Raw genomic sequence first — 26,779 nt, 5'->3', positions numbered from 1 at the left:
GAGTAAATTGTCAGATGCCGGACTTATAGTTGTAGCTGACTTTGGGGAATCAGGAGACTAGTTACTTGTCACAGAGTTCCCAGCCTCAGGCCTGTTCTTTAGCCACATATATACATGGCTGATCTGGTTGTTTCTGGTCAATAGAGGGCCATTTCCATATTAATTGCTACTCATCAGCCCAAACCTCAAATGTTGTCCAGGTCTTGCTGTATCCCGACACAGACAGCTTCAATATCTCAGGAGATGCAATGGTACACTGTGCAATCATCAGTGAACATCCCCACTCCTGACGTTACAATGGAGGGAAAAGAATTGATGAAGCTGCTACTTGCATATCAACCAACACCAAATCCTGTTCACCCAGTACTTATGCTCTCTGAGCCACATCAACCCCGAGTCCTTAAAGCTTCAAATACAGAATCATTAATAGCTGTGGTTTCATCCTTCAGCATTTCTGTAACCTCTTTCAGTCCTACAACCTTCAGAGTCTGCTCTCTTGCAAATCCTGCTTTAATAGATTAAAACTTCTTTTCCTCTCTAGCGGTTTAAGGAGGTCCCATAATAAACTCCAAGGAAACAGCTGAGAATTGGATGTGGGAATCATACTCTCAAGTAGGTAACTGCATGTGAAAAAGAAATTGGTTATACTTTTGAAAAATTTCTTGCGAATTAATTGCCTCCCTCAAAATGGTGTGCTGCACAAGTGTTGAATATACATGTGTAAACAGAGGTGCAGGCTCTATGATCTAAACGGTAAAGTTGCTCTCTCATTCGGTGAGAGGTGACTGCTGGTGGTTTAACTGGAGGGTCACCACACCTCAAGTGAGGGGAGGGGTTGAGAACGAGAGCGGAAGCCTCAGCCAGTGTGGGAATTGAACCCACACTGTTGGTGTCACTCTCCAGCCAACTGAGCCAACCAGTCCTTCAAGGGATTCTGAAAGAGTTTCTCCCCTACAAACTAGACAGCACCTCAGTAGAATCAACAAATGCTTTTGCTTTCCCTCAATGGTTGCACTGACAACTGATACAAGCACAGCTTGAAGTGTTTCCGATCTCTGTAGTTCAGAGACATAGGATTGATTTCTGAAGCATCCAATGACCAACGTTATCATGCATTCCACTGTAAAATGATTCCCAGCTGCAGGCATTAAATAAAAAACAAGGGAGGACCCACTAACATGAAACATTCTCCTCCGGGTCTAACTCAATGTGGTGACAAGCCACAAGCTAGGATAACTGCTCCCACCAGCTCTGCAGGACCCGTCTATGGCAGCAGAGGGAGCAATAAGTACAGGCCCTTCAGGCTTCTTGCCAATGTTGTGATCAAGCCAGCTAGAAAAATAACTGTCTCCCACTAACAAGGCTTACCCAGACTGGTGCAGAATAGAACATTTTTGATGGGCTCTAGTGGTGCAGTGGTATTGTCCCATCTCTGAGGCAGGAGGTCCAGGTTCAAGACCCAACTGCCCTAGAGTTGCGTAATAACATCTTTGAATGAGGTGGTTGGAAAATATCTAGAAAACCAGATTGGAGGGCTCTTGTGGTGCATTGATAGTCAGTGTTCCCTCTAATTCTTTTTCCCCCCTCATGCAAATATGGTCGACTCTTAACTGCCCTCTGGGCAATTAGGGATGTGCAATAAATGCTGGCCTAGGCAGCGACACCCTCATTTCATGAATTAAAAGAAACATTTCTCAGGTAGACTCTTGAGCCACTGAAACTGGTTTCACTTTGACAGTTTCTCGTGCTTCTATTCCTACCTGATTTACCTGCCTTTTCCTCATTTGCCTTTGCTAATTGTTGGTTCCCTGTGTCTTGTAAATATCTTTGCCTTCTCTCACTATCTCCTTTGGTTTCATGGAGCCCTTTAACCATCATTCATTTCCCACTTCTACTGTACATGTGTCCCTTTTAATTTAATCCATTCCTCATTTATTGTTGCATTCTGGTAAAACAAACAAGGGCAGGACTTGTACAGTTAAAAGTAAGGCCTTGGGTAGTGTTGTAGAACAGAGACACCTAGGGGTTCAGGTACATAATTCTTTGAGGTTTGCATCATATACAGATTGGATGGTTAAGAAGGCATTTAGCACACTTGCCTTCATTGCTCAGACATTTGAGTAAAGAAGTTGAGATATTATGTTGTTGTTGTACAGGATGTTGGTGAGGTCTCTTCTGGAGTACTGTGTCCAGTTCTGGCCATCCTGTTATAGGAAGGATTTTATTAAGCTGGAGAGGGTTCAGAACAGATTTACCAGGATGTTGCCAGGAATGGAGGATTTGAACTATAAAGGAGAGGCTGGATAGGCTGGGACTTTTTCCACTGGAGTATAGGTAGTCAAGGGGTGACCTCATAGGGGTTCATAGCATCAGGAGGAGCATTGATAAGTGTGTCTTTTCCCTAAGGTGGGGTTCAAGACTAGGGGGCATATTTTTAAGGTGAGAGGAGAACAATTTAAAAAAGACACGGGGCGGGGGGCAACATTCCCTCCCACCCCGCCCCCACACACACACACCCAGAGTGCTTCGTCTGAGGAATGAACTTCCAGAGGAAGTGGTGGATGCAGGTATTGTTACAACATTTGAGACATTTAGATAAGTACATGAATAAGAATTGTTTGGAGGCATATGGGCCAAGCACAGGCAGGTGGGACTAATTTAGTTTGGGATTATGGTCGACATGGACATTTTGTTGGATCGAAGGGTCTGTTTCTGTGCTGTATAACTATGAGTCTGTGTGCACCAACGACTCCCCGGAACCAGATGTCAATTCCACGATCCACATTGGCACGCTGATCACCATGTAGAGAACACCAGCACGGTGTACGGAGAAATTTGGTGGAATTGGTCCTACCTCTAGGCCGGAAGATTTGGGTTTGGGTCCCACCAGCCATGCAGATGTGTCATGCCATATCTGAACAGGTTGATTGGAGTTACTAAAAGACCATTGCAACTCAGCGTGTCTCAATTACCAGAGTGGCAGGTGCAGCGTGACCAGTGTAAATAGATTTCTCCTACATCCTAGAATTTCACTTCTTTTATAAAATATATTTTTTCATAGAATCCCTACAGTGTGGAAACTGGCCCTTCAGCTCAACAAGTCCACACCAACCCTCAGAGCACCTCACCCAGACCCATTACCTTTTCCCTGTAACCCACTTACACATCCTGAACGCTATGGGGCAATTTCTCTTGGCCAATCCACCTCACCTGCTCATCTTTGGACCGTGGGAGGAAAGCGGAGCACCCGGAGGAAACCCACGCAGACATGGGGAGAACGTACAAACTCCAAACAGACAGGCACCTGAAGGTGGAATCGAACCCGGGTCCCTGGTACTGAGGCGCAACAGTGCTAACCACTGTGCCACCTTGCTGCCCTTAAATGAGATGTGGGCATCACTGATCTGTTGCCCATCTCCAACTGTCCTTGAACTGAACAGCTAGGACACTGCAGAGGCCAGTTAAGCAGCAATCACACTGCTGAGATATCTAGAGTCACACGTCGACCAGACTAGATTAAGACAATAGGTTTCCCTTAGAAGGAAATTTGTGAACCAGATAGGTCTTGCAACAAACAAATAGTTTCATGGCCACCATTACCGAGACTAGCTTTCAAATTCAGATTTTTCTTCTTTCATTTAATTTAAATTTCCATCAGCTGCCATAGTAGGATTTGAGCCTGTGTCCCTGAGCATTAGCCTTGCCTCTGGATTACTAATCCAGTAATATTACAGCTACACGCCACTTTTTCCTCCCCATAAACCAAATATCTATCACTGCATTGAGTGGGGGCATGTCCATATTTGGCAGCTGGCTTGGTGGATTTCTCAGTCACAAGAAAGATGTCCATTAACAGCATAGCTTGCAATACAGAGGGTCTAGTTTGGCTCTTCAGTGGATGCACTGTGCCCACAGCTTTTGCCATCAGTTATATTGCTATTTGCCTTCTCTGATATGTCACTTTTGCTGTGGCCATAATCATGTGCAGAAGACAAAGGACACTAGCTTTTTCATTATGAATACATGCCCAGCGTTTTTGGCACAATAATAGTTTTTTAAAAATTCGCCAATAAATTTTACAGCAAGCACAGCAGAGGACGTTATAACTTTAGACTTGAAGACTTGATAGGAGGCTGTCTGTATGCATTTAATTGAAGACTGGAGATAATTTTCTCAGAGAGGAAAACAAATTTGTGACTTACCAAAACAGGAAGAGTTAGATGGCAAGATACTTCCAAAGATACATTAGTTCTGCAAATGGTTCTTCAGTCTAAGAAAGAGGCTTTGGTCTCTCAAATCTGAGACTTCCATTTGTTCCATTTACTTTGAGTAAATTTCTCAATTGTCAAATGCTTCAACTCAAATGAATTCTTTCCTGCAGTATTCTTGGCTATTGAATATTAGAATCATTAAGGTCTTTCTCTTCCACCACCCCTCCTCCAACCAAATGGTGACACATGCCTAATGATGGCTAAAACCTAGCACTGAAAACTATTCCATACGAAGGGGCAATTTTTTTGGTGGTGCTGGATGAGGGAGAAATCCTTTAGTCACTACAATGTTTGAAAGGTGTGCCATAGCACGTATTCTTTCATCCGCTGTTTTCCTCAAAAAAAAACATGTAATCTCTTCCTCTCAAATCAATCACGTTGAGTCTGTTCACCGAGGGGGCAAATCTGACCATTCCAGCTGATGTTTAACCAGACTGTTGGCTGTGAGACTCTGTGGAACTGCTACAAGTCTGAGGTGGCCCCAAGACAGGGAGCAGTTGAAAGTAAAAAGGTTATCAACCTGAAACGCAAATGGTTTCTCTCTCCACTGTCTAACCTGTGGGGTGATTACCAGCACTTTTTGCATTGGAATCTAAACTGATGCAGTGGCTAAACATGGCCTAGCCATGAGTGTAAAATTCCACAGCATTACGTACCTGAATCTGGCAGGATACGGAGATCTCCCTCTTTGTAGTCCTCCAGTAGCTGGTACATATACAGTACAGGGTCCTTTTCATATGTGATATAATACCACGTAGTCATGACAGGTGCACGAGCCAACACCATCCCTCGCCATTCGTTCTTCGATCCATCATCCTTCTCGAACATGTGCTCAACTGCTTTCCCCACTATGAGCTCTGCCAGGTCAGCATCCACTATTTTTGTTCGACCTGTTGGAAAGCAGGAATCACAAATCAATCCTGTTACGGAAAAGTGTGGCACAGTACGTGACCTTTCAACCAATGAGTTTATGCTGGCTTGCCCGATGGGTGTTTCAGTCCCCAATCCAGCTCTTTCCCCACAGCCTTGCAACCTATTTCTTCCATCAACTGTTTAGCCAATTACTTTTCTGAGACTGGTATTGGATTGTAACCACCAGTATATCAAATACTAACTACTGGTTGCATTGAAAAAAATTCTCATGTGACATCTGCTTTACGGGGGTCAGTTAGCTGGATAGCTGCTGGTTGGTTTGCAGTGCAAAGGGATGCCAACAATGTGGATTCAATTCCTGCACCAGCTGAAGTTACCAAGAAGAATGCTCCTTCTCAACCTCTCCCCTCGCTTCAGGGGTGCTGACCCTCAGGTTAAACCACCACCAGCCTTCTCTCTCCAATGAGAGAGTGTAGCCCTCTGGTGACCATCTTTTATTTCTGTGGTCAACCATCTTAAATCTTAGTTGTCAATCTTTGGAAACAGCTTGCAATTGCTGTGTAACCGAGTGCAATAATATGGAATTTGCTCAGGAATTTACATTTTTTTTGAGATTGCTTGTTTTCTCAAGATGCCTGGGTGCTGACAAGCCACGAGAGGCCACATGCATGTAAATGAGCCAAGTGTCAACAGACTATCTTGTGTGTGAGCCTTCATATTCATGTCTCTACCTGACGTTCATATACAGTTTCTGAGAGACCAATTTGCTGCTCCCTGTTGACTCCATATTTTGTTGGGTAAGGTAGGTGGGGTGTGGAATCTCAGAAACCTATAAAATTCTGACAGGACTAGATGAGGTAAATGCAGGAAGGATATTCCCAATGACTGGGGAGTCGAGAATCAGGAGTCACAGTCTAAGGATAGAGGGTAGGTCATTTAGGCCTGAGACAATGAGAAATTGCTTCCCCTAGAATGTGTTGAGCCTGTGGAATTCACTGCCACAGAAACTGATTGAAGCTAATGGGATCAAAGGGCATAGGGAGTCAGCAGGAACAGGATACAGTGTTAGATAATCAGCCATGATCATGTTGAATGACAGAACAGGCTCAGAAAAGGGCTGAATGGCCTAGTACTACTCCTAGTTTCTAGGTTTATGTTTATTGTCTATAGCCCTATAAACAGCTGCAGAGAGATAGGGCGTGGTATTAAGCAGGAAATGGACTTCAATCCAACAATTCTATACTGACCATAATCCGAAACTAAACTAGTCCCACCTGCCTGCTCCTGGCCTGTATCCCTCCAAACCCTTCCTATTCAGGTATTTACCCAAATGTCTCAATTGTTGTAATTGTGTCCACATACACCATTTCCTCAGGAAGCTCATTCCACATGTGAACCATCTGTATTAAAAAAATGTGCCCCCATTGTTTTTAAAAATCTCTCCCCCTCACCTTAAAAGCCCCCTACTCTTGAAATCCCCTCGTCCTAGGGAAAAGAGAACTACCATTAACCCTATCGATACCCTCATTATTTTATAAACCTCTAAGGTCATCTCTCAATCTCCTATGCTCCAGTGAAAACAGTCCCAGCCTTACTTTATAACTCAAACCTTCCATACCCAGCAACATCCTGGTAAGTCTCTAGATGCTAAGCAGTGTCAAGGGTTTTGGGGAGAGAATGGGAGTATGGAATGGAGAGCGGCATGGTGGCTCAGTGGTTAGCACTGCTGCCTCACAGCACCAGGGACCTGAGTTTGATTCCAGCCTCAGGTCACTGTCAGTGTGGAGTTTGCACATTCTCCCAGTGTCTGGGTGGGTTTCCTCCGGGGGCTCCGGTTTCCTCTCAGTCCAAAGATGTGCAGGCTAGGTGGATTGGCCATGCTAAATTGCCAATAGTGCCCAGGGGTATTTAGGTTAGGTGGGCTAGACAAGGGGAATGGGTCAGGGTGGGATGCTCTTTGGAGGGGCGGTGTGGGCTTGTTAGGCCGAATGGCCTGTTTCCACACTGTAGGGATTCTATGATAAGAGGATCAACAATGATCATACTGAATGGTGGAGTGGGCTGTATGGACCAAATGCTTACACCTACTCCTATTTTCTGTGTTTCTATGCTGTTGAACTACAAATACAAAATCAGTACAATTGCAGAAAAAAAATTCAGTTGTCTTATATTCCAAAGCAGAAAATGATGTAACCATCGCTTGCATTTACGTAGTTTAGTGGATTTCTGTTTCAGTAAATCAAAAGTAAACAAGGAATAATCAATTTCAGATATAAACTTTACATTGCAGGACCTGGTACCAAAGGAAAAAAATTGAAACTTTTTATTTTTACAAATAAGGACAATAAGTGCGGGGAAGTTTTGCATGTACTACATTAAAGTCTGTTGGGTTTTCTCCAGATTTGGCTTATATTCTAAGCCAAAGGGCCTGCCCCATGTTATTTTTTGATTTATCAAAGAAAACCAGATAATGTGTGATGTAGTGCGTGTAACTTATGTTTAAGATCATTTAAGATTGGAGTTTTGAATTTTGAATTAGTGACATATGGATTTCCCCCCCACCGTGTGAGGGGTTTAATGATTAACTTGCAAGTATTTCTGTAACCATAGTGACTTTTTGTTGAAACAACCTGATAGTAATGTAACTATCAGAGCCAGTGTTTTTTCGTAAACAGGTATGTAAGGAGAGTTTATGACAGAGCAACGTAAACATTGTGCATCAATATTTCTGGTTGAAACCTCTGGACTTATTGTGAGCTCAGGGGGGAAACCCATGACTTTAAAAGATAAAAGGATTTTTTTAAAGTTTCTGTTTAGGGCAGATGTATAAAGCAGTACTCCTGAGAAAGGCAATAGATATAAAGTAGATTACAGTAAGGAGTTTATACATAACCCCAGACCAGAAGTGTTTGGATAAAATGCTGAAGAGGTTATTTGAAGTCAAGAAATTTTAATTTCAGGTGTGCGAAATCTCCAGGAAGAGGCAATCAGATTTTCTACACTGGGAGTTAATGTCACAGTTAAATTAAGCCTACTGAAGTGCTAGAGAAGGTTTATCCCCCTCTGGTGACAGTACTGTACAGAGGTGTTCTTGGGATCTGTATAGGAGAATTTTTGGGATTAACGCAACTACATTTTAGCACGCATTTCAAAATCTCTAAATTGCGTTGTGGTAAATAGCTTACGTTTCTTCTATTTTATCTTCATTGCTCATGAAATAAACTTCTGTTTTCTTGTTAAAACCAAATTTGGAGCATGGTATGCCTATGCTCAGTAAAAGACTACCTTGTTAAAACCAAGAAACGAAACATGATCTATCAAGCTAGACTTCAGTCTGGGATCATATCAACATGATACATCTCATTTTTCCTTTCGAAACTCAAGGGATGAATTGTGAAAGATGGCTTTGCAACCTCTAGCGCGACACTGGAAGTGAGGGGTAGCCAATGGAATCTGTCCTGTGTTGTGTTCAGGAAAAAGCTCCTGCATAGTGCCTTAATCATGAAGACTACTTCTCACCCCAACAGAAGTGTGTCAATATCTGCAGCAGTGGCACACACAAAGTAAAGTTGATTTTGATTACATAAATGGTCGATAAATCTACTTACGCACACACACAAGAATTTACTTAATGGCTATGTGGGTAAATGCAGCATCTGGTGTGATATTGATTTCATGTTCTGGTGTTGAGCCGTGGCAAGTAAGCTACTCTAAGTAGTGGTTGCACTGGCCTTATTCCAAGTTCCAGTTCTGATAGTTACTTAGCGATTTGCTGTTGGAAGGCGCAACTGTGTGGGTGTTAAACAAAAAAGGTCACGCCTTATCACTAGCACAGACAAATTGGGCCAAATGGCCTGAATCTGTGCTGAAGGGTACATATCACTTGATGTGGCTCTCCCTCCATCAAGACTATCGTTCCTTATGTAAACTCCCAAGAATAGATCAGCTTTCTGAGCACGTTAATGGGAGGACTGGTGACGATTGCAGTATCTCATTCCAACCTGGATGCTGGCCCTTGAAGGAATAGGAAACGCAGAAGGGAGGGGACAAAAATAATGATCAAAGAGGAAAGTAATTTGTTTTAATGAAGTGGTGATTATCGAATACTCCATTGCCACAGATTATAGAGTCATAGAGCATGGAAACAGACCCTTCAGTCCAACCAGTCTATGCCAAACATAATCCCAAACTAAACTAGTCCCACCTGCCTGCTCCTGGCCCATATCCCTCCAAACCTTTCCTATTTATGTATCTATCTAAATGTCTTTAAGCAGTGTAATTGTATCTACATCCTTCACTTCAAGAAGTTCATTCCACATGTGAACCACCCTTTGTGTAAACAATTTGCCACACGTCTTTTTTAAAATCTTCCTTCTCTCACCTTATAACATGTCCCCCAGTCTTGGAATACCCCATCTTAGGGGAAAGATAACTACCATTGACTCTATCTATACTTCTCATTATTTTACAAACTTCTATCTGGTCACCTGTCAACCTGCTACGCTCCAGTGAAAAACGTCCCAGCCTATCCAGCCTTTCTTTATAACTCAAACCTTCCAAACCCGGCAACATCCTGGTAAATCTCTTCTGAGCCCTCTCCAGCTTGATAATACGTTTACTATAACTAAGTGACCACAACTGGACACTGTATTCCTGAAGAGGCCTCACCAATGTCCTGTGCAACCTCAACATGACTTCCCAAAAGGTCTGAGCAACAAAGACAAGCATGCCAAATGCCCTTTTTCTACAAAACCTCATTTAAGTGTGTCAAATAGTAGTCAAGACTGTAACGACTCACTTATTTTCTATAACTATGAAAAGCACAAAATGGAAGGTACCAACAGGTTCTTGAATCTTGTGCAAGACACAATGGAACATAGCTACTGTATAAAATGACAGCTATGACTCACCTGATGATGATGTAACACTGCACTCCCCCAGCCCTCTCCAGGGGTGACAGCAAGTTCCAGCAGCAGATATGTGACTCAGATCTTAAATTAAATCAACTACCATAGCTGACAGATGGGGCTCACAAATTTCAGTTCAGATGGTCCAGATTTGCATTGCTTCACACAACATGAATCCAAATTTCAAAAGTGAAACACAGTGAGCACTCGAAGGCTGTTTTGTCTTTTAATAGCAGTTAACAGTTACTTCATTAGAGTTTTTAAAATTGATTTTGATATTATGATTGAGATTTACCTGACATTGCAAAATCATTTTGGATATGAATCCAAAGTTCAACAATAAAAAGGATTAGCAGACATCTGACGTGTTTAAAAGGGGTCATCAGGGATTCTAACAATGGAAATTCATGCTCTGAATTTGGAACATAATTCTTTGTGAGCTTCCTACATCTCTCGTCTCCTTTAAGATGCCGCTTGAAAGCAAACTCTTTGACCGAACTTTTGGTCACTGTTCTCTTATTGGTTCATGTGCCTTGGTGTCAAGTTTTGTTCGAAAACATTCCTGTGTAATACCTTGGAGTGTTTAACTGCATCGAAGGGGCTTTATAAAAGCAAGTTGTTGCTGCTGTTGTAAACTACATGAAGATTTCATTTAATGTTACAAAAGTCTTATACATTCTTTAAAACATTCACTCATGGGACATGGGCATCACTGGTTGGGCCAGGGTTTATTACCCAACCCTTATTGCCCTTGAGAAGGTGCTGGTGAGCTGCCTTCTTGAACCACTGCAATTCATTTGGTGAAGGTAGAACAAGAGGAAGTTCCGGGGATTTTGACCCAGCAGTACTGAAGGAACGGTCATACATTTCCAAGTCAGGGTGCTGAGTGGCTTGGAGCGGAAGTTGGAGGTGGTCATGTGTTTGGAAAGTTCTGTCTAAGGAGCCTTGGTGAAATTCTACAGTGTGTCTTGTAGATGGCATACAGTGATGCTACTGAGCACCCAAGATAGAGGCAGTAGATGTTTGTGAATGTGGTACCAATTAAGTGGGCTGCTTTGTCCTGGATGGTATTGAGTATTTTGAGTAATACTGGAGCTACACTCATCCTGGCAAATGGGAAGTATTCTAACACCCTCCTGACTTCTACCTTGCAGATGGTGGACAGGCTTTGGGGAGTCTGGAGGTTACTTGCTGCAAAATTCCTCACTTAGACTTGTTCTTGCAGCCACAGTACCTGTATGACCAGTCACTGGTATTGCCCAGGAGGTTGACAGTAGGAATTTAGTGACAGTGATGTTATTAAACGTCGTGGGATGATCATCACTGGGCACTTTAGTATGAATGTTACTTGCCACTTGTATGGGCACCAGAGCTTTTGAAGCAGTTTGAGTTTACTCTTGTAACTGCACACATGCGTGCACAAAGTACATTAAAAACAAATAAACTGTGGGCCCACAATATATCGCTTACCGCTTTTATCTGGTAGAATTTCAAGACCCGAAACCCTTTCATCTTTGAAAAGTTCAATCCCATACACACAGTCGAATTCATCATACTTGACCAAGAAGAGTGAGGGGTTAACTGGCAGCTGGTCTAGCACTGTGCCCTTCCACTGGGTTACCACTCCAGACTTCTCCCGCCAACCATGTTGCACTTTACTGCCAACAATACTGCGCTGTTTGTAGGCAACTGGGTCACTCGAATCTGCTTTGGTACGCTTCCTTCGAGATAAAACACACACAAAAACAGCAATAATTTACATCAGTTCCATTCCATCACAACTTCATCAATTGTAGACCAAGTGCAATCATCCCAAATTCTAACAGGTGGTTAGAACTGCCAACCCAAATTGGTGTTTTGAGTCTTTCATTCCACAGTGAAGGTATGTCAGAACCGGGCCATCAAGATTCCACCAAAACCCCACCTCCTTACCATATCTCATGCTCTAAAACACATTTACTCTTGCTTTTCTCCCTCATGTACCCATCTACTCTCTATACCATTCATCACAACTACTTTTGTTGGTAGGGACTTTATATTCTGTCCATTCTGAGTGAAGAGTTTCTCTTCAATTCCTTATTGGATTTAGTAGGGACTATCCTACATTGATGTTTATGGTCTCTCGTTTTGGACTTCTCTACATACAATCAAGGGTTGGTCGCTCTACCCTTCATTAAGATCACAGATGATCTGATTTGATCATCAACTCTATATTCTTGCATATCCCTGATAATCTTTCATCCCCTTGGTCATCAAAAATCTATCCAATGCTGCCTCAAAAGTATTTAAAGGATTATAGTTCAGATTTGCCTATATCTAACCCTTTGGAAATTTAAACGCCTTTATCAAACAATTTCTCAATTTGTCTTTTTGTTAGATTTTTGTGAAAAGTGACAAATATACAGCACTACAGGGTAAAAGGTGAGGGAATGGCACCAGGATTGACGGATTACTCCTTCAGCAGGTCAGCACGGACACGCAGTCTGGATGGGCTCCTACTGTGCTGGCTGTGATTCTAATCTTCCAAGATCCCCAAAGCATGCTGTTCCTGAAGATGCTTCACATCCCAGCCACAGGGGGTACCTCCGAGTGCAGCTCAGTGCTTTCGTTTAATTTACTCGTGGGACGTGGGTACTGAACTGCTGTGATCCATGTGCTCCAGGTATGACCCATACTGCACCGGATTGGCAGCCTGGGCTTTGCCCTCAAATCTCTGGAGTGGGACTTGAACCCCAAACCTCTTGTCTCCAAGGCAAGACTACTACCCACTGAGCCATAGCTATCTTGATTGCCACATTTAATGTTTTGAGACTATACCAGTTATAGGAGATATCTCCCTCTAACCATGGGAATCCAACGAACATGGAACAGACGTTGTTCGTCCACACCTCAAATTTCCAAGACCTCCCGTTCCACTGGCAGACAAACAGTATTGTTACATCAGACTGAAAAGCTCAACTTACCTACAGTTGGAGCCAATACAGATCTAGTACTTGAAATAATCTACTTTCAGACTGCAGAGAAGAGAAACTTAATTTATTACAGTGAAAGATAATCTCAAGGTTAAAGTCAGGTCATTCAAGAGTGAAGAACGTCTCCTCGCAAAAGGGAATCTACAAATCTGTAGAAAGGCTCTAGAACCAGGAGAAATAATTTCAGGATAAAGGGGCAGATTAATTAAGATGGAGATGAGGAGAAATGTCACCACTCAAAAAGTGGCAACTTTTTGGAATTCTCAACCCCCTGAGGGCAGTGGAAGCTCAAATCAATGATCATGTTCAAGAAAGAAATTGACACTTTTCTGGAGACTAATGACTGTATGGGATATGGGATATGGGATATGGAAATGGAATGGAGGTAGAAGATCAGGCATGATCTAAATGAACGTTGGAACAGGCTTGACGGGCTGAATAGCCTACTGTTCCTACGTGACTCTCTAAAAAGATAGTGGCGCAATGGGTCAATTAACACCTTCTGGATAAATCTGGCCAATATATTTTAGTGAGGCAAGGATTAACGTTCCCTGTAAACTGTGTGCAGCCAGTCCAAGGTCCTGCGCATGTCGATCTGCATGCTAATTGCAGCACTGATGTTAAATCATTGCCATGCATGGACCTCTGAGGCTCACGCAACCAGGAGGAAAATTACAAGGAACACTGGTAAGGATACAAGATACAAATCAAAGCTAGGTAAAAAAGGATTAAAGGTACAGATCAGCCACAATCTAACTGAATGGAGAACAGGCCCGAGGGGCTACACCCATTGCAACGTTTCTAAACATGTCAATTTTAATGCATCAATTCACTGGCTTCTACAGCTCTTATTCAAAGGGGATTGCGAGTGTCAAAGTGCTAATGGAAATTCAGTCAACAGAATAATGTAAAGCAAGCCTGAGATCAATGTATATGCCAGCACATTAAATGCTTCCGCTCCACATTGAAATCCTGAACAGTACAACATATACACACTGGATGGTCTGCTGCGTCAGGTTGATGTGTGAACTACTTGCAAAATGGCAGCTGGTTCAAGAATCTATTTGCTGGAGCACAACCTCTGCACACCTTACACTGTCAAGACCACTGCAGAGCTTCTGGGGGCCCAATTAATGAAGTACACAGGCACCAAGTACTACTAGGAAAAGGCTCATTCGGTATTGAAATAGTTCCATTCTATCAAAGGCTATTGGGGAGAGCGGGAAAGAGGGTCGGAGGTGTTTGCATGATGGGGGCAGAAGTAAAATGAGTGGTGTTTGGGGGAGTGGGGGTTGACATGTAATTGGTTACAATTTCACAAAAATGGGACTCCCTGTCCTCATCAGCTACAATCAAGTGCAGATTGGAAGAAACAGCCAAGGAAACATGGAGCAAACCAAGCCAGTAGATTAAGCTGCAAAGCTGGAGACCCTGGGATTACAGAGTCAAATGCGCACTTGTGGGCAAATGTGAACAAATCTAAACAGTGACTAAATTTCAAAGTAATCTCAAGTACAGAACCAATGGCATTCACCACCAAGCTGTGGCTTTGTTCTGAACATCTCACTTCCAGTGCCCAGTCTTGAGTCTGATACTGCATGAGCTTTCTTCTGCAATACAGTCAATATTGGGAACTAGAGGACAGCAAGGTTTCTGTCCACAGTCCAAGGTGGGAAATATTCGTCAACCAGAATTTAAATACAAGGGCATTTTTTTTTTTATTTTGCTTCAAAATGGAAAAACAAGGCATTGCAACCACAGACAGAAAGAGAATTTTGAGTTCAAGCAACTCACTGGAGATCAGCCAGTAAGCAGTGAATACCACACCAAACAAAAAACATAAGCCTTTGGAACTGGCTTCTATTAGTACTGAGCTACTGTATCCATAGTAACAGAGTTGCTAAGGCTTAACCACTAGATGCACTAGCAGTGGATGTTTACCACCACATTCTTAACTATGATTTGACTTTATTCCACTTGATGTTTTCTTTGGGTTATGGTTTGCTTCAAGTTGCCACAGTGTCTGCATGGTGGCTCAATGGATGGCACTGTGATCCGAGTCAGCTGGCCCACACCACAGACTGCGGTGAAATAGCCTGGGCTGATGGTGCAGCACTCAAGGAGCACCGCACTGTTGGAGGTGCCATGACTTGAAATGAAACTTCTGCCCCCTCAGGGGCGTGTAGGAGTTCCCTCGGCACTGCTTTAGACAGCAAGGGCGCTCACCCCATCACCAACAGCAACACCCCCAACACATGTGCAAACAACATTGGGATCTCCCGAGATTGAGACAGACTTCATATTCTTAGGTGCTTTCGTCACTTCTGTTATACTGGTGCTTCAGGTTTACCAGTTTCTGTTCTTTCCCTGTTTAGACTTAGTGAGTTCTATGCATTGGCCTAGTGGTAGAATTGCTAGGCTATTAACCCAGAGACACAGGTAATGCTCTGGGGATCCTGATTCAAATTCCACCACGGCAGATGAAGTCTGAATTCAATAAAATCTGGAATTAAGAGTCTAATGATTACCATGAATCCATTGTCAGTTGTCAGGAAGCAGCAGTCTGGTTCACTAATGCCCTTTAGGGAAGGAAACTGCTGTTCTTACCTGGTCTGGCCTGAGAGACTCTGGACCCACAACAATATGGTTGTCTCTGAACTGCCCTCTGGGCAATTAGGGATGGGCAATAAATGCTGACCTAGCCAGTGATACCTGCATCCCATGAATGAATTTTAAGAAACAAAAAAGAAAAATCGGCCCCAACTTTTTACGTCAAGGCTAGTGATAACAGAATAAAAACAGATAATGCTGGAAATCAGCAGGTCAGATGGAGTCTGTGAAGAGAGAAACAGTTAATGTTTCAGGTTAAATAATAGCTCTGATGAGAGATCAACTTGAAACATTAACTCTGTTTCTTTCTCCTCATAAATAATGCCATTACCCAATGACTACTCCCAGCATTTTCCATCATTAGTTTAGATTTCCAGCATTGCTAGTATATTTTTGGGTTAATGAGAAGGAGACCATCTAGTTATAATACCACCAGGCTATTAATCCAGAGACCCAGGCAATGTTCTAGGGATTCAGGTTTGAATCCCACTACGGCTGAGTACAATAAAAACAAATCTGGGATTAAGAGTCTAATGATGACTATGTTGATTGTCGTAAACACCCATCTCATTCACTAATGCCCTTCAGCTAAGGAAATACTATTCTTACCCAGTGTGGCCTACATGTGATTAGTCCCACAGCAGCTCTTAACTACCCTCGAGGCAATTAGGGATAGGCCATAAATGTTACCCGAGCTAGTGACACCATCCTTTGAAAGAGTTAAAAAGAAACATGATGGACATTCTTGAATGAAGTACAAATCCGCAGTGCATAAACATCTGTGGTCCTTCAACAGTACCCCCGAAACCTGCAAACTAACACCTAAAAAGGGCAGCAGATACATAGGAACATGACCATACCCAAGCCATACACATTCCTGATTTAGAACTATATGGTCATTCCTTCATTGTCACTGCATCAAAATCCTGAACCTCTGGGTTCTAACACCACTGTGGGTCTCCTTAAAGCATCAAGGACAGCAGTAATTCAAGGAGGCAGCTCACCACCATCGTCCCAAAGGAAGCTAGGGTCACAAAATAAATGCTCAGTTAGGCAGCAACACGTGCATCCCATGAACAAATAAGAGAATATGCTCAGAACCAGTTCTCACATACAGGAGAGATCGCCTTTTAACTTGGTGGACACAGGCACATTCCAGGACCTGTACAGTCACTATTCTAGCGTGGGCAAACATTATTGGAAATCATCTTTAAAAACCCAATGGCATCAAAACTCCGCTGCAGGTTTTTCAGCATTACAAAACTGAGCCACAAACCCAATCCTCATGTACCCAGGGCTTTGCTTAATTTCAGTTTCAGCTTGACCAGAAACAAAGTCTGAAAAATACAGGACCAGGAAAACGTCACCAAGGAAACGCATACAGCAGTCTCACTAAAAAAAAGTGCTCTCTCTGGAGAGCACACCGGCTGCTATGTTAAAAAAAAGAGTGCACAGTTAGTACAAGTTGGAAATTCAGAATGGCACAGCAGTTGAAACCACAGATTCCTGGGTGGTATGGTGGCTCAGTGGTTAGCACTGCTGCCTAACAGCACCAGGTACCTGGGTTCAATTCCACTCTCAGGCGACTGTCTGTGTGGTGTTTGCACTTTCTTCCTGTGTCTGTGTGGATTTCCTCTGGGTGCTCTGACTTCCACCCACAGTTCAAAGGATAGGGTGGATTGGCCATGCTAAATTGACCCATAGTATCTAGGGATGTGCAGACTAGGTGAATTAGCCATTGGAAATGCAACGTTACAGGGATTAGGTTAGGGCATGGGTCTAGGTGGGATGCTATTCCCAGGATGGGCTGAATAGTCTGCTTCTACACTGTAGGGGTTCTATTACTCTGATTTTTCTAATGGTCATTATGCTTTGCAGAAGCATGTATCTTCTTTCCAGGGCTATTATGGTTTTCGGGAGAAGGTTAATGAAAATGCGACAAATGGCGTGGGGTGGTGAGGGGGAGAAGGGGAACAAGCAAACTGAGCTCCATGATCAGAGGCTCTCCTTGTGCACAAATACTTTTTCAGAGGGTGTCAGGTATAATCAGCAGGAAACCTGTCTGGTATCATCCTTCAGGGGCACTGATCAGCTACAGTCTCAATGTCTCTCAGTAAAAACCTGCTAATCAAGCAAAGCCAAGCATCTGAACCAAAGCTTCATAAATGATCTTATTTGAATGCCACAGCATCATACCAGGCAACATCAACTAGCTTAATGTCATTGGGACACAGGCACCCATCAAATTATATCCAGGTCATATTTATCTTAGTCATTTATTCGTTTTTTAAACCGATTCCATCCCTGTCAAGTGCCTTTGGAACTAATGCTACTATATACATGCAAGTAGCTGTCACATTATGTTGTGACAAGTAAAAGGAACAAATGTAGGAGTGAAGTGTAATGTGGAGAGAAGAGACCAAACATTTAGATAATCAAATATGACGACCTGCTGGAGTTGGCAGTGTTTAGTGTAGAATTTTCTGTTCAAAATTTCCCTGCAAAAGAGAGTACTGAAATGACTGGAGTAGCAAAGCAAAACAAAAACACCCAAAGTGTAATTTTGGCAGAGCTAGAAAAGTTATCCACACTCAGACTTGCCTGAGGGAACTGAGGATCAAAGTCACACAATATAATTTGAATCAAGGGCAACAACATGCCCAAACATTGCAGTTCTTTTCTAATAACCTACTAGGTCAGTTTCTTTTGCAGTTTTCATCTCTGCTGTTGATTGCAAGCTACCGGTTTATAACCAGAAGGGGGTGTTTTTTTTCCCCCCCAAATAGGTGACCCAGAAAGATCCAGTAGAGAGAGAATAATGTACAAAACAAACTGCTGCAGAACTGGAAATGTGGATTAAGAACAGACTTAGGTCAGAGGTATGATTGCCTGCAAGACAGAAGGCCAAGGCCACGGCCACCCACCTGCCGTGGAAGGACAACAGGCACTGCAGCTGGGGATCCACAGGAAGGGCCCGGTGCGTGTCCAGAGTCGCCACTGGCCCCCGGGAGGGGGCAGCGCCTCATCCAGCCCCAGCCCCACCAACCCAACCCTTACAGACAATCTAGAGAAAAGCTCACCATTCAGTGGACACTTCAATGGAGTGCTGAGAAAGGGCCAAATCTTGTTGCATGCTGGTCATCTTATTTTGGAGGGCGACATCTTTGACAGACTCTTTAGATTAATTTACTCTTCAGCTTGTCTTAGTCAACATTATCATATACGACGTTAACAAAAATAAGATAATGCTCTGGTTAGGCTCCAACGTGAGCGTGAATCCAGTCCTGGCCATCACGATTGAGGAAAGGTATGAACATCTATAAACTGGCTGCAGAGGAGATGCACCAGTGTTAATTGGGCTCTTTTTTGAGGCAAAGAGAGCAGGCACAAAGGCAAAAAGAAAGAACGATCTTCCTGTTCAGTTGATGAGAAAAAGATTAGAGGAAACAAATTTAAGCTTTGGGAAGAGATACTGGTGAATGTGAGGAAGAACTCTGTTACTCAGAGAATGCTAACTTGAAACTTGCTGCCCGGGGATGGGGGTGGTTGGATGCAGAGACTACGAAATTAGTCACACTTGAAGGAAATAAGATTGCAGGGCTACAGGCATATAGTGGAGAAAGTGGGACCAACTGCATTGCTGTATGGAAAGCCAACATGGACTTGATGGACCAAATGACTTCCTCGTGTGCCTTGAATATGTATTATGCATAATGCCACCTTGTGATTATTGGGGTTGAGGCATCTGTGCAACCAGACAGCTGCAAAGGATCCCACAAAATAACCTGAAGAACGATAGTATTTGTCCTGATATTGTTCATGATATTCCATGCCTGACTAACATCAATTAAAAAAAATAATGTGTGGTCATTATCTCATCAGTGGTTTGCAGGCCATAATTTCAGAATTTGGTTGTTGTGCTTTCACCATTGAACAAGCATCTACAAATTTAAATTAAAAAAGTGAAGTTGCCATAGTCCTACCAAACCATCGGGTACAGAAAAGTCAACTTTCCATCCACGGACTCCATTTACACGGCTCGATGCCGCAGGAAGACGGCCAACATCAAAGACCCAATACACCCTGGTAATGATCTCCTACAACCTCTTCTGTTAGGCAGAAGATACAGAAGCCTAAACACGTGCACACCAGCAGGTTCAGGAACAGCTTCTTCCCGGCCATTATCAGACTGATGAATGGACTCTCTAGCCTCAAATAATGCTGCACTTGCTAAAGCTGATGCCGCCTAGCGCACGCTCTGTGCGATGTAACCTGTATGCTCTAAGTCTTTTGATCCATACATCCTTGCTTACTATGATCTGCCTGTACCGCTCGTAAACAAAGCTTTTCACGTACGTTGGCACATGTGACAATAAAGTCAATCAACATGGGAGTCACCATGCCTTGGGCAAGGGAAGAAGTGGAGAAGGAAAATCGTTCATGGTTACCTCATCTGGCACAGGAATTGAATTTACGCTGTTAGAGTCATTCTGTATCGCAAGCTGACCATTCAGCCAAGTGAGCTAACCAACACCTACATTCTAAATAAACGTCATTGGCTTAAAGAATTTTGGGATGCTGCTAAAGCCACTTAGTACAGGCTGATTTTGTTTTTGAAAGAAGATATCACGTCCAAGTTTTGAGACTGTAGACCCAGTTTCCCCATTTATCTTACTTAATGGGTGGCATTTACGTAGCAACTATCATATTGCAATTCTCAGATTACTTCAGATACAGTGAATTACAGGGATAGCCAATTCACAATTGTCTGACTTATGAATGCTTGAGTTACGAACGTGAGCCCATACAGGGGTGTAGGTTTAAATCGCCCACACGACATTTCTTGTACTTACAAACAGCTTATTTATATCATCTTGCATTGTGTTCTGACTGGTGTTCAAACGGACTTGCAAATAGACTCAGAAATGAAACCTGTTGTTTGCAAGCTGGGGGTGCCTTTACTATGAAGTGTAGCGATTAACTATGTCAACAATTGTCATGGTTATTTGCATAGAGTAAAATCTAACATTATAACTGAAAGATGTCCAAAGAGGACTTGTCTGTGAACAATAAAATGCTGAAAAACACTTCACAGGTCAGGTAGCCATTACAGAGAGAAGCAGAGTTGATGTTTCAGGTCAATAATCCTTTACCAGAACAGGTTTAAAAAAAGGCAGAGACAAAAGGTTGAAACGAGTGCAGATACCAGAAAAAGGTGGTCGTGGGGGATGATTTCAGACAATTCAGCCGCTGGAGCATGATCTACCATTCAAAATGATCATGGCCGATCTCATCTCGACCTTACTTCCTACTCTCCATAATCCTTTCAACCTATTACTGATTAAAAAAATCAGTCTATCTCCTTTTTAACGTTAGTCAATGTCCTGGCAGCCACTGCACTCCTGGACTATTGAATAAAGATTCATGAGCCTTTGACAGAAGTAACTTCTCCTCATCTCAAATTTAAACCTACCATCTTTTATCCTAAAGCTGTGACCTATTGTTCTAGATTACCCCACAAGGAAACACCCTCTCTATATCTACGTTATCAACCCTCTTTAGCGTCTTACGTAGCTCAATCAAATCTCTTCTAACCCTTCCAAACTTCAGTGTGCACCACCACTGATGCTGTTTGACCCATTGCATATTTTCAATATTTTAATCGTTTCAATTCAGCCGCTGCAGTTTTTTGCTCATTTTGAGAGCATACTAAGGTGATCTACAGAAACATTTCAGACAGTTGGGTCGTCAAAGCTGTAACCAAAAGTCAAGATTTACAATGCACTCAAGCAAAACAAATCTTAGAACACCTTACAAGGTGGATTAAATTATACTCAGCCATAAATGAACCTGGGTGGCTGGGACAACTGAAGAAACAGTGGAAGTTCTGCAAAACACCAGTCAGAACTTAGCTAGAGTGTTGTGCATGGTCCCGAGTGCTACAGTATAGAAAGGATGTGAATACATTGGAGAGAGAGTGCTGAAGAGGCTTACAAGAATGGTTCCATGACTGTCTGAGGACAGATTGGGGAATTTGGGACCGGTTTCCTTGGGGAGGTGGTGGTGAAGGGAGGGTTAGAGAGAAGTTTTCAAAATCACAGAAAGTAGGGACAAAGTGGATAAAGAGAAACTGCTCCCGCTTGTAAACGAATCAGAAACAAGGTGGTGATCACAGCGGGACAAGCAGCAAGCTAATGTTTCAAGGCTAGATGTCTCGAAACGTTAGCTTGCTCACTTTCCATGGATGCTGTCTGACCCGCTGTGATTTCCAGCATTTGTTGTTTTCAGTACAGCTTCCGGCATCTGCAGTAATTTGCTCTCAGGAACAAGGTGACAGTTTTGAATTGTTCTGCACAAGAAGCAAATGCAAGGTGAGAAAATAACTTTTTCACATAGTGAATAGTTAGGGAACATTGCCTGGAAATAAAGTAGACGCAGGTTCAATGGTGGTATTCTAGAAAGCGTCAGATGGTTACTTAAATATAAACAATATTGAGGGTTATAGGGAAAAGGCAGGGTTTGAAACTGTTAAAAAGTGTTCGGGAAGACAATGCAGTCATGATTAGCTGAATGGTCTTCCTCTGCATTGGAAGAATTCTGATTCTGCGAACAAGGAAAACATTTTTAGTAGCAAGGATGGTTTTACGTGCATTTATCATCTAATGATATCATAATGAACAAACAGCAACCCTGAAAGCACAATGTGCTGTAGGAATACCACAGGCTTGGACTGGGTTCAATAAACTGGACAATCAAGATCCAAGCAAAAGTAATCTTCTTTGCTTCAGTTCGCCTAACTTTCCAAATTTTCTTTGTAACGTGGTCATTTATTTAGACAAACAGGCCAGCCAAATAGTGCACCAGTACAGCAGGAAGACCCCTTTGAAGTTTCAAAACCTTTTCAGATAGTCAGAAGATTACACATATATGACAAATGCAGCAGTCCTTCAGAATTGCCCTGAATATCACCTTTTTAAGACTGGTAGTTACAAGTTAATGCATCACACAAACAAAACTGCTACTAAATTGATTAAAGCTAGCAACGTCTTAAGCTTCAAACTCCCATTTTAATAAGTTTCCTTTGTTAAACATACTTGTAAGAGTATAGAGCAAATCTGGTCTAGGTTTGCTGTGTGGAAACTGCAGAAGCTATTTGTATTTTATACAGGAAATCGATAGTCCTTGGTTTTAAAATCCCCGCACATTTTAATGTGGTAATGGATTGAAGTGAAGGCCATTTTCATTTAAAAGGATATAGTGCAAACTCAATTATCTTCCTAATTGGAGTGGGCACATGCAGGGGATTATGGGAATACACATAATGTTCTTTCATTATAAACAAGCTGGATCAATGTCTTGGTTTGATCTTGGATAGGGATCAAGTAAACAAATAAAACTCCTGTAGAATTCCTCACAGGTAAAAGATTTAATCTCAGTGTCTCAGCTACTTTACAATAATAAAATTGAGCATTTGTAGATGTACAGTCACCAAATGTAATGTAGAAACCTTGTCAGTCAATTATGTATGGCCAGCTCACACTCAATAGCAATATTGCTATGGCAGGCTGGCAGGAAATACCATGGTGAAGCTCCACAGCACTACCATTGAGACTACTACAGCTTTCCCAAAGTAAAGAGAGCAAAACCGCACACAATATTCTAGGTGAGTCGCACCAAGGTTCCACACAATTGAATCAAGACATCTTCACTTCTGCACTCAGTATCTGAAATCACCACGTTTCATAAATATGCACAAGGATTGTAATACAGTTTTATGGAAAAATGGTAGAGATGTGGGACTAGATCGAGCAGTAAAAAAGTTTAACAAAAGGAGTAAAGGAGATCAAGATGATTTCAGATGCTGTGTCAAGCATTGAAGAGACCTCAGAATCTGGGATGGTTACTGGTGATGTTGCTGCCAGAAGGACAGAATGAATTTCTTCTGGGACACTGCAGGTGCAAGAGGCGAGTTATTGTGCGTTAAATGCTGCCTGTACCCGAGGCAGAGTCAGAGGAACATGACCTGGTGCTAAAACACCTGAGGAGAACCTACAAGAAAAAGAATCAGTCTATGTCCTTGGACTCGAGGGAGAGGGATATATAGTGATTATAATGAGGTCAGCCAGGTGAAATAGAAAATGAGTTCCCTGATTGGATGAGATTAACAACCCAATCAGGGAGCCCTGGCTGTCAGATATAATTGGGGTGTCAAAGGTCTGTTCACTCAGAGCTGGCTCTAAGGGAGCTGGATCAGTGTCAAGGATTCTCCATGTGTAAACAAAGGGTGACTTGGTAATGGGATACCAGCCTCAGGGGAGTTATTTCAAGCACCATCCTGACATGAACCAATAATCACTGTTACTTCAATGTCTGTGCACCAAAACTCTGGAACTCCCTCCCTAACACAAATGTACATCTACCTACATCACATGGACGGCAACACTTCAAAGTCACGCTCACCAGCAACTGCTGAAGGCCACTTAAGAATGCTGTTCTGGTCAGTGACATCCATATCCCATGAGCAAGAGAAAAAAATTGAGCTTGGATCAAAACTGATTTTGCTTTATTAGAGAATTCCTTATTTATTTAATTATGAATGTCTTGTAAAGCATTAGATGCAAGGTTAGTAATTCAGTTCTATAGTTTGTATAGAAAATTAAAACTAGAGACCAAAAATGTCAATTAGTGACTAATAAAACTAGTGATAAATTCAGAAGAAACTTCATTAACCATTAGAATGTAGAACTCACTATCACAAAGCACAACTGAGATAACGAGTATAGATGCATTTAAGGGGAAGCCAGATGAAATGAGAAGGAAACAAAGACAATGGGATAGGGTTAGATGAAAAGGCTGGATGGTAGAGGCACATGTGGATCCTAAGTTACACCATAGATCAAATTGGCCAAATGGTCTATTTCTGCACTGTACATCCTATGTAACTTACCAGTCTATAATGAATTCCAATGTGTACCATGTGCAACTTCAATAATTCATAAGGCAGAGCGTGTCAGTCAATTACAATCAGAAAAATCCCTTCCATAATGCATGTAAGAATAATGGTATAATATTTACACTCGTGCCATTTGAAGTTTCACTGAAACCATTAACTTACAAGTAACAAACCCTTGAAGCTGATCAGCATGCTGACGCATTCACTTATGCTTTTAGAAGCCACATCTGAGCACAAAACACAGGTCTATCCCAGAGAGAAAAAAAAATAGATGGACCGTTGCTTGCAATTTAATGGAAAGATGCAACTGATCTCATGAAGTTATTTTCTTCCGTATTTGTTTACTGGTGGCTCTGCAGACATTTCTGTCTCATTCCTAGCCTTCGAGAAGATGGTGGTGAGCTGCCTTCTAGAATCACTGTGGTCCATGCACAGTGGGTAACATCCATAATGCTATTCAGGAAGGAGCTCTAGAATTCACTGTCAGCAATGAGTGAACAATGATATGGTTTCAGGTCAGGACGGTATGTGATTTGGAGGGGCAACTTGCAGAAGTTGTCCCTCACATCTGTTGCCCTTGTTCTAGGCTGTAGTGGTTGCAGGTTTGGAAGGTGTTACCTAAGGATTCTTGGAGTCATTGCAGTGCATCTTTAGATGGTATAGGTTGCTGCCTGTGGTGGTGGTGGACAGCGTGAACATTGAAGATGTTAGATGGGGTGCCAAGTGTGCTGCCTTGACCTGGATGGTGGTGAACAGCTTGAATATTCCCACATGTGGAAGATATTACTTACATACACTGTGACGGATGGATAGAAAATTGGGAAAGCATTTTCGCAGGGCCTACCAAGATGGTTCTTGTGCTGATCGGAACTTCTCAGTCATCTTTCTCTGGATGCTGTCACTGGTTTGCTGGAGGGACAGGGCTGGTTTCATGTCTACAAAAGTCACAGCTTACAGCAACTAAAGGAAAGATAAGCTGGTTTTCTTCAGGCTTAAAATGGCTTTTACTGCACAGAACAGGCATTTCTCCCGAGCTGGAAATGGTCATGGTTTTCCCCACCCATTTCACAGCCCCAGGATGTCTAGCTACCTGAAAACCAATGACATTGTTGTTGGCAGGCAGGGTGGCCTTTATCATCAACAGCCGATCACTTGCCAACAAAGCAATACAACTTGTTGCCAGTTGGAGTTTCTATTTGTACACAGACCTCAGCTGAAGTTCTTGTGCAAACTATACTTCAATATTACTTGACGGTAGTTATACACAGAGTTATAGAGTCATTCAGCAAGGAAACAGACTCCTTGGCCCAACTCGTCCATGCTGACCAGGTTTCCTAAGCTGAAGTAGTCCCATATCCCTCTAAACCTTTCCTATCCACGTACCTGTACAGATGTCTTTTAAAATGTTGTAATTGTACTCACCTCTATCAGTTCCTCTGGCAACTTACTCCATATACATACAACTGTCTACAAAAAAGTGCCCCTCATGTCCCATTTAAAATCTTGCCCATCTCCCTTAAACCAATGCCCTCTAGTTTTGGACTCCCCTACTGTGGAAAAGACATTTGCTATTCACATTACCTATGCTCCTCACGATTTTATAAACCTTTATAAAAGGTCACCCCTCAGCCTCTTACACTCCAGGGAACAAAGTCCCAGCCTATTCAGCCTCTCCTTATAACTTACTTGGTTTTAAAAACTGCATTAATCCTTTAGCAAACCTCTGCTTAAAAAAAAACTTTCCCCAATTCACTCCATAAATTTAAAAGATACAGAAAAATAAAAAGACGTGATTTTTTTTTTTTAAAAAACAGTCTGGCGACACATGTAGGCCAGGCTGGGCAGGTACAGCAGACTTCCTTCCCTGGAAGGATACTGGTGAAACAGATGGGCTTTTAGAACAATTGACGATAGTTTCATGTTTATCATCATGAAGTCTAGCTTTCAACTCCCGATTTTATCAGGTGAATTTAACTTCTACCAGTTGAAATGACAGTATTTGAACCTGTGCCAGAGGATCAACCTGAATTACTAACCCGGTGACATTACCACTATATTAACATCTCCAGCACAATAGGGGAAAGGGAAAGCAAGATGGGGAGAAAAGAAAAGCAAAACAAAAAACAATTTGGAAAAAAAAAAAATCAGACAGCCTGCGCAGTATGCAAGGATTTTCGGTAGAAGAAATCGAGT

General features: G+C 42.4%; 1 protein-coding gene across 1 annotated transcript in view; it reads right to left on the bottom strand.

The window, feature by feature from the left end:
* The window catches only part of LOC109918266 (spindlin-1-like), an 89,857-nt gene that overhangs the window by 9,970 nt on the left and 53,108 nt on the right, over nt 1-26,779 (bottom strand). Inside the window, exons 3-4 of the mRNA XM_020518170.2 lie at nt 11,522-11,772; nt 4,928-5,161 (exon numbers count right to left, since the gene is read on the bottom strand). Of these exons, the coding sequence (XP_020373759.2) occupies nt 4,928-5,161; nt 11,522-11,772 (485 nt within the window). The remainder of the gene's footprint in view (nt 1-4,927; nt 5,162-11,521; nt 11,773-26,779) is intronic.

The sequence above is a fragment of the Rhincodon typus genome, chromosome 29, assembly GCF_021869965.1.
Source record: "Rhincodon typus isolate 14 chromosome 29, sRhiTyp1.1, whole genome shotgun sequence".
In the NCBI taxonomy this organism is placed as follows: domain Eukaryota; kingdom Metazoa; phylum Chordata; class Chondrichthyes; order Orectolobiformes; family Rhincodontidae; genus Rhincodon; species Rhincodon typus.
Note: the sequence above shows the minus strand (reverse complement) of the source record. Positions and strands in the feature narration are given on the sequence as shown.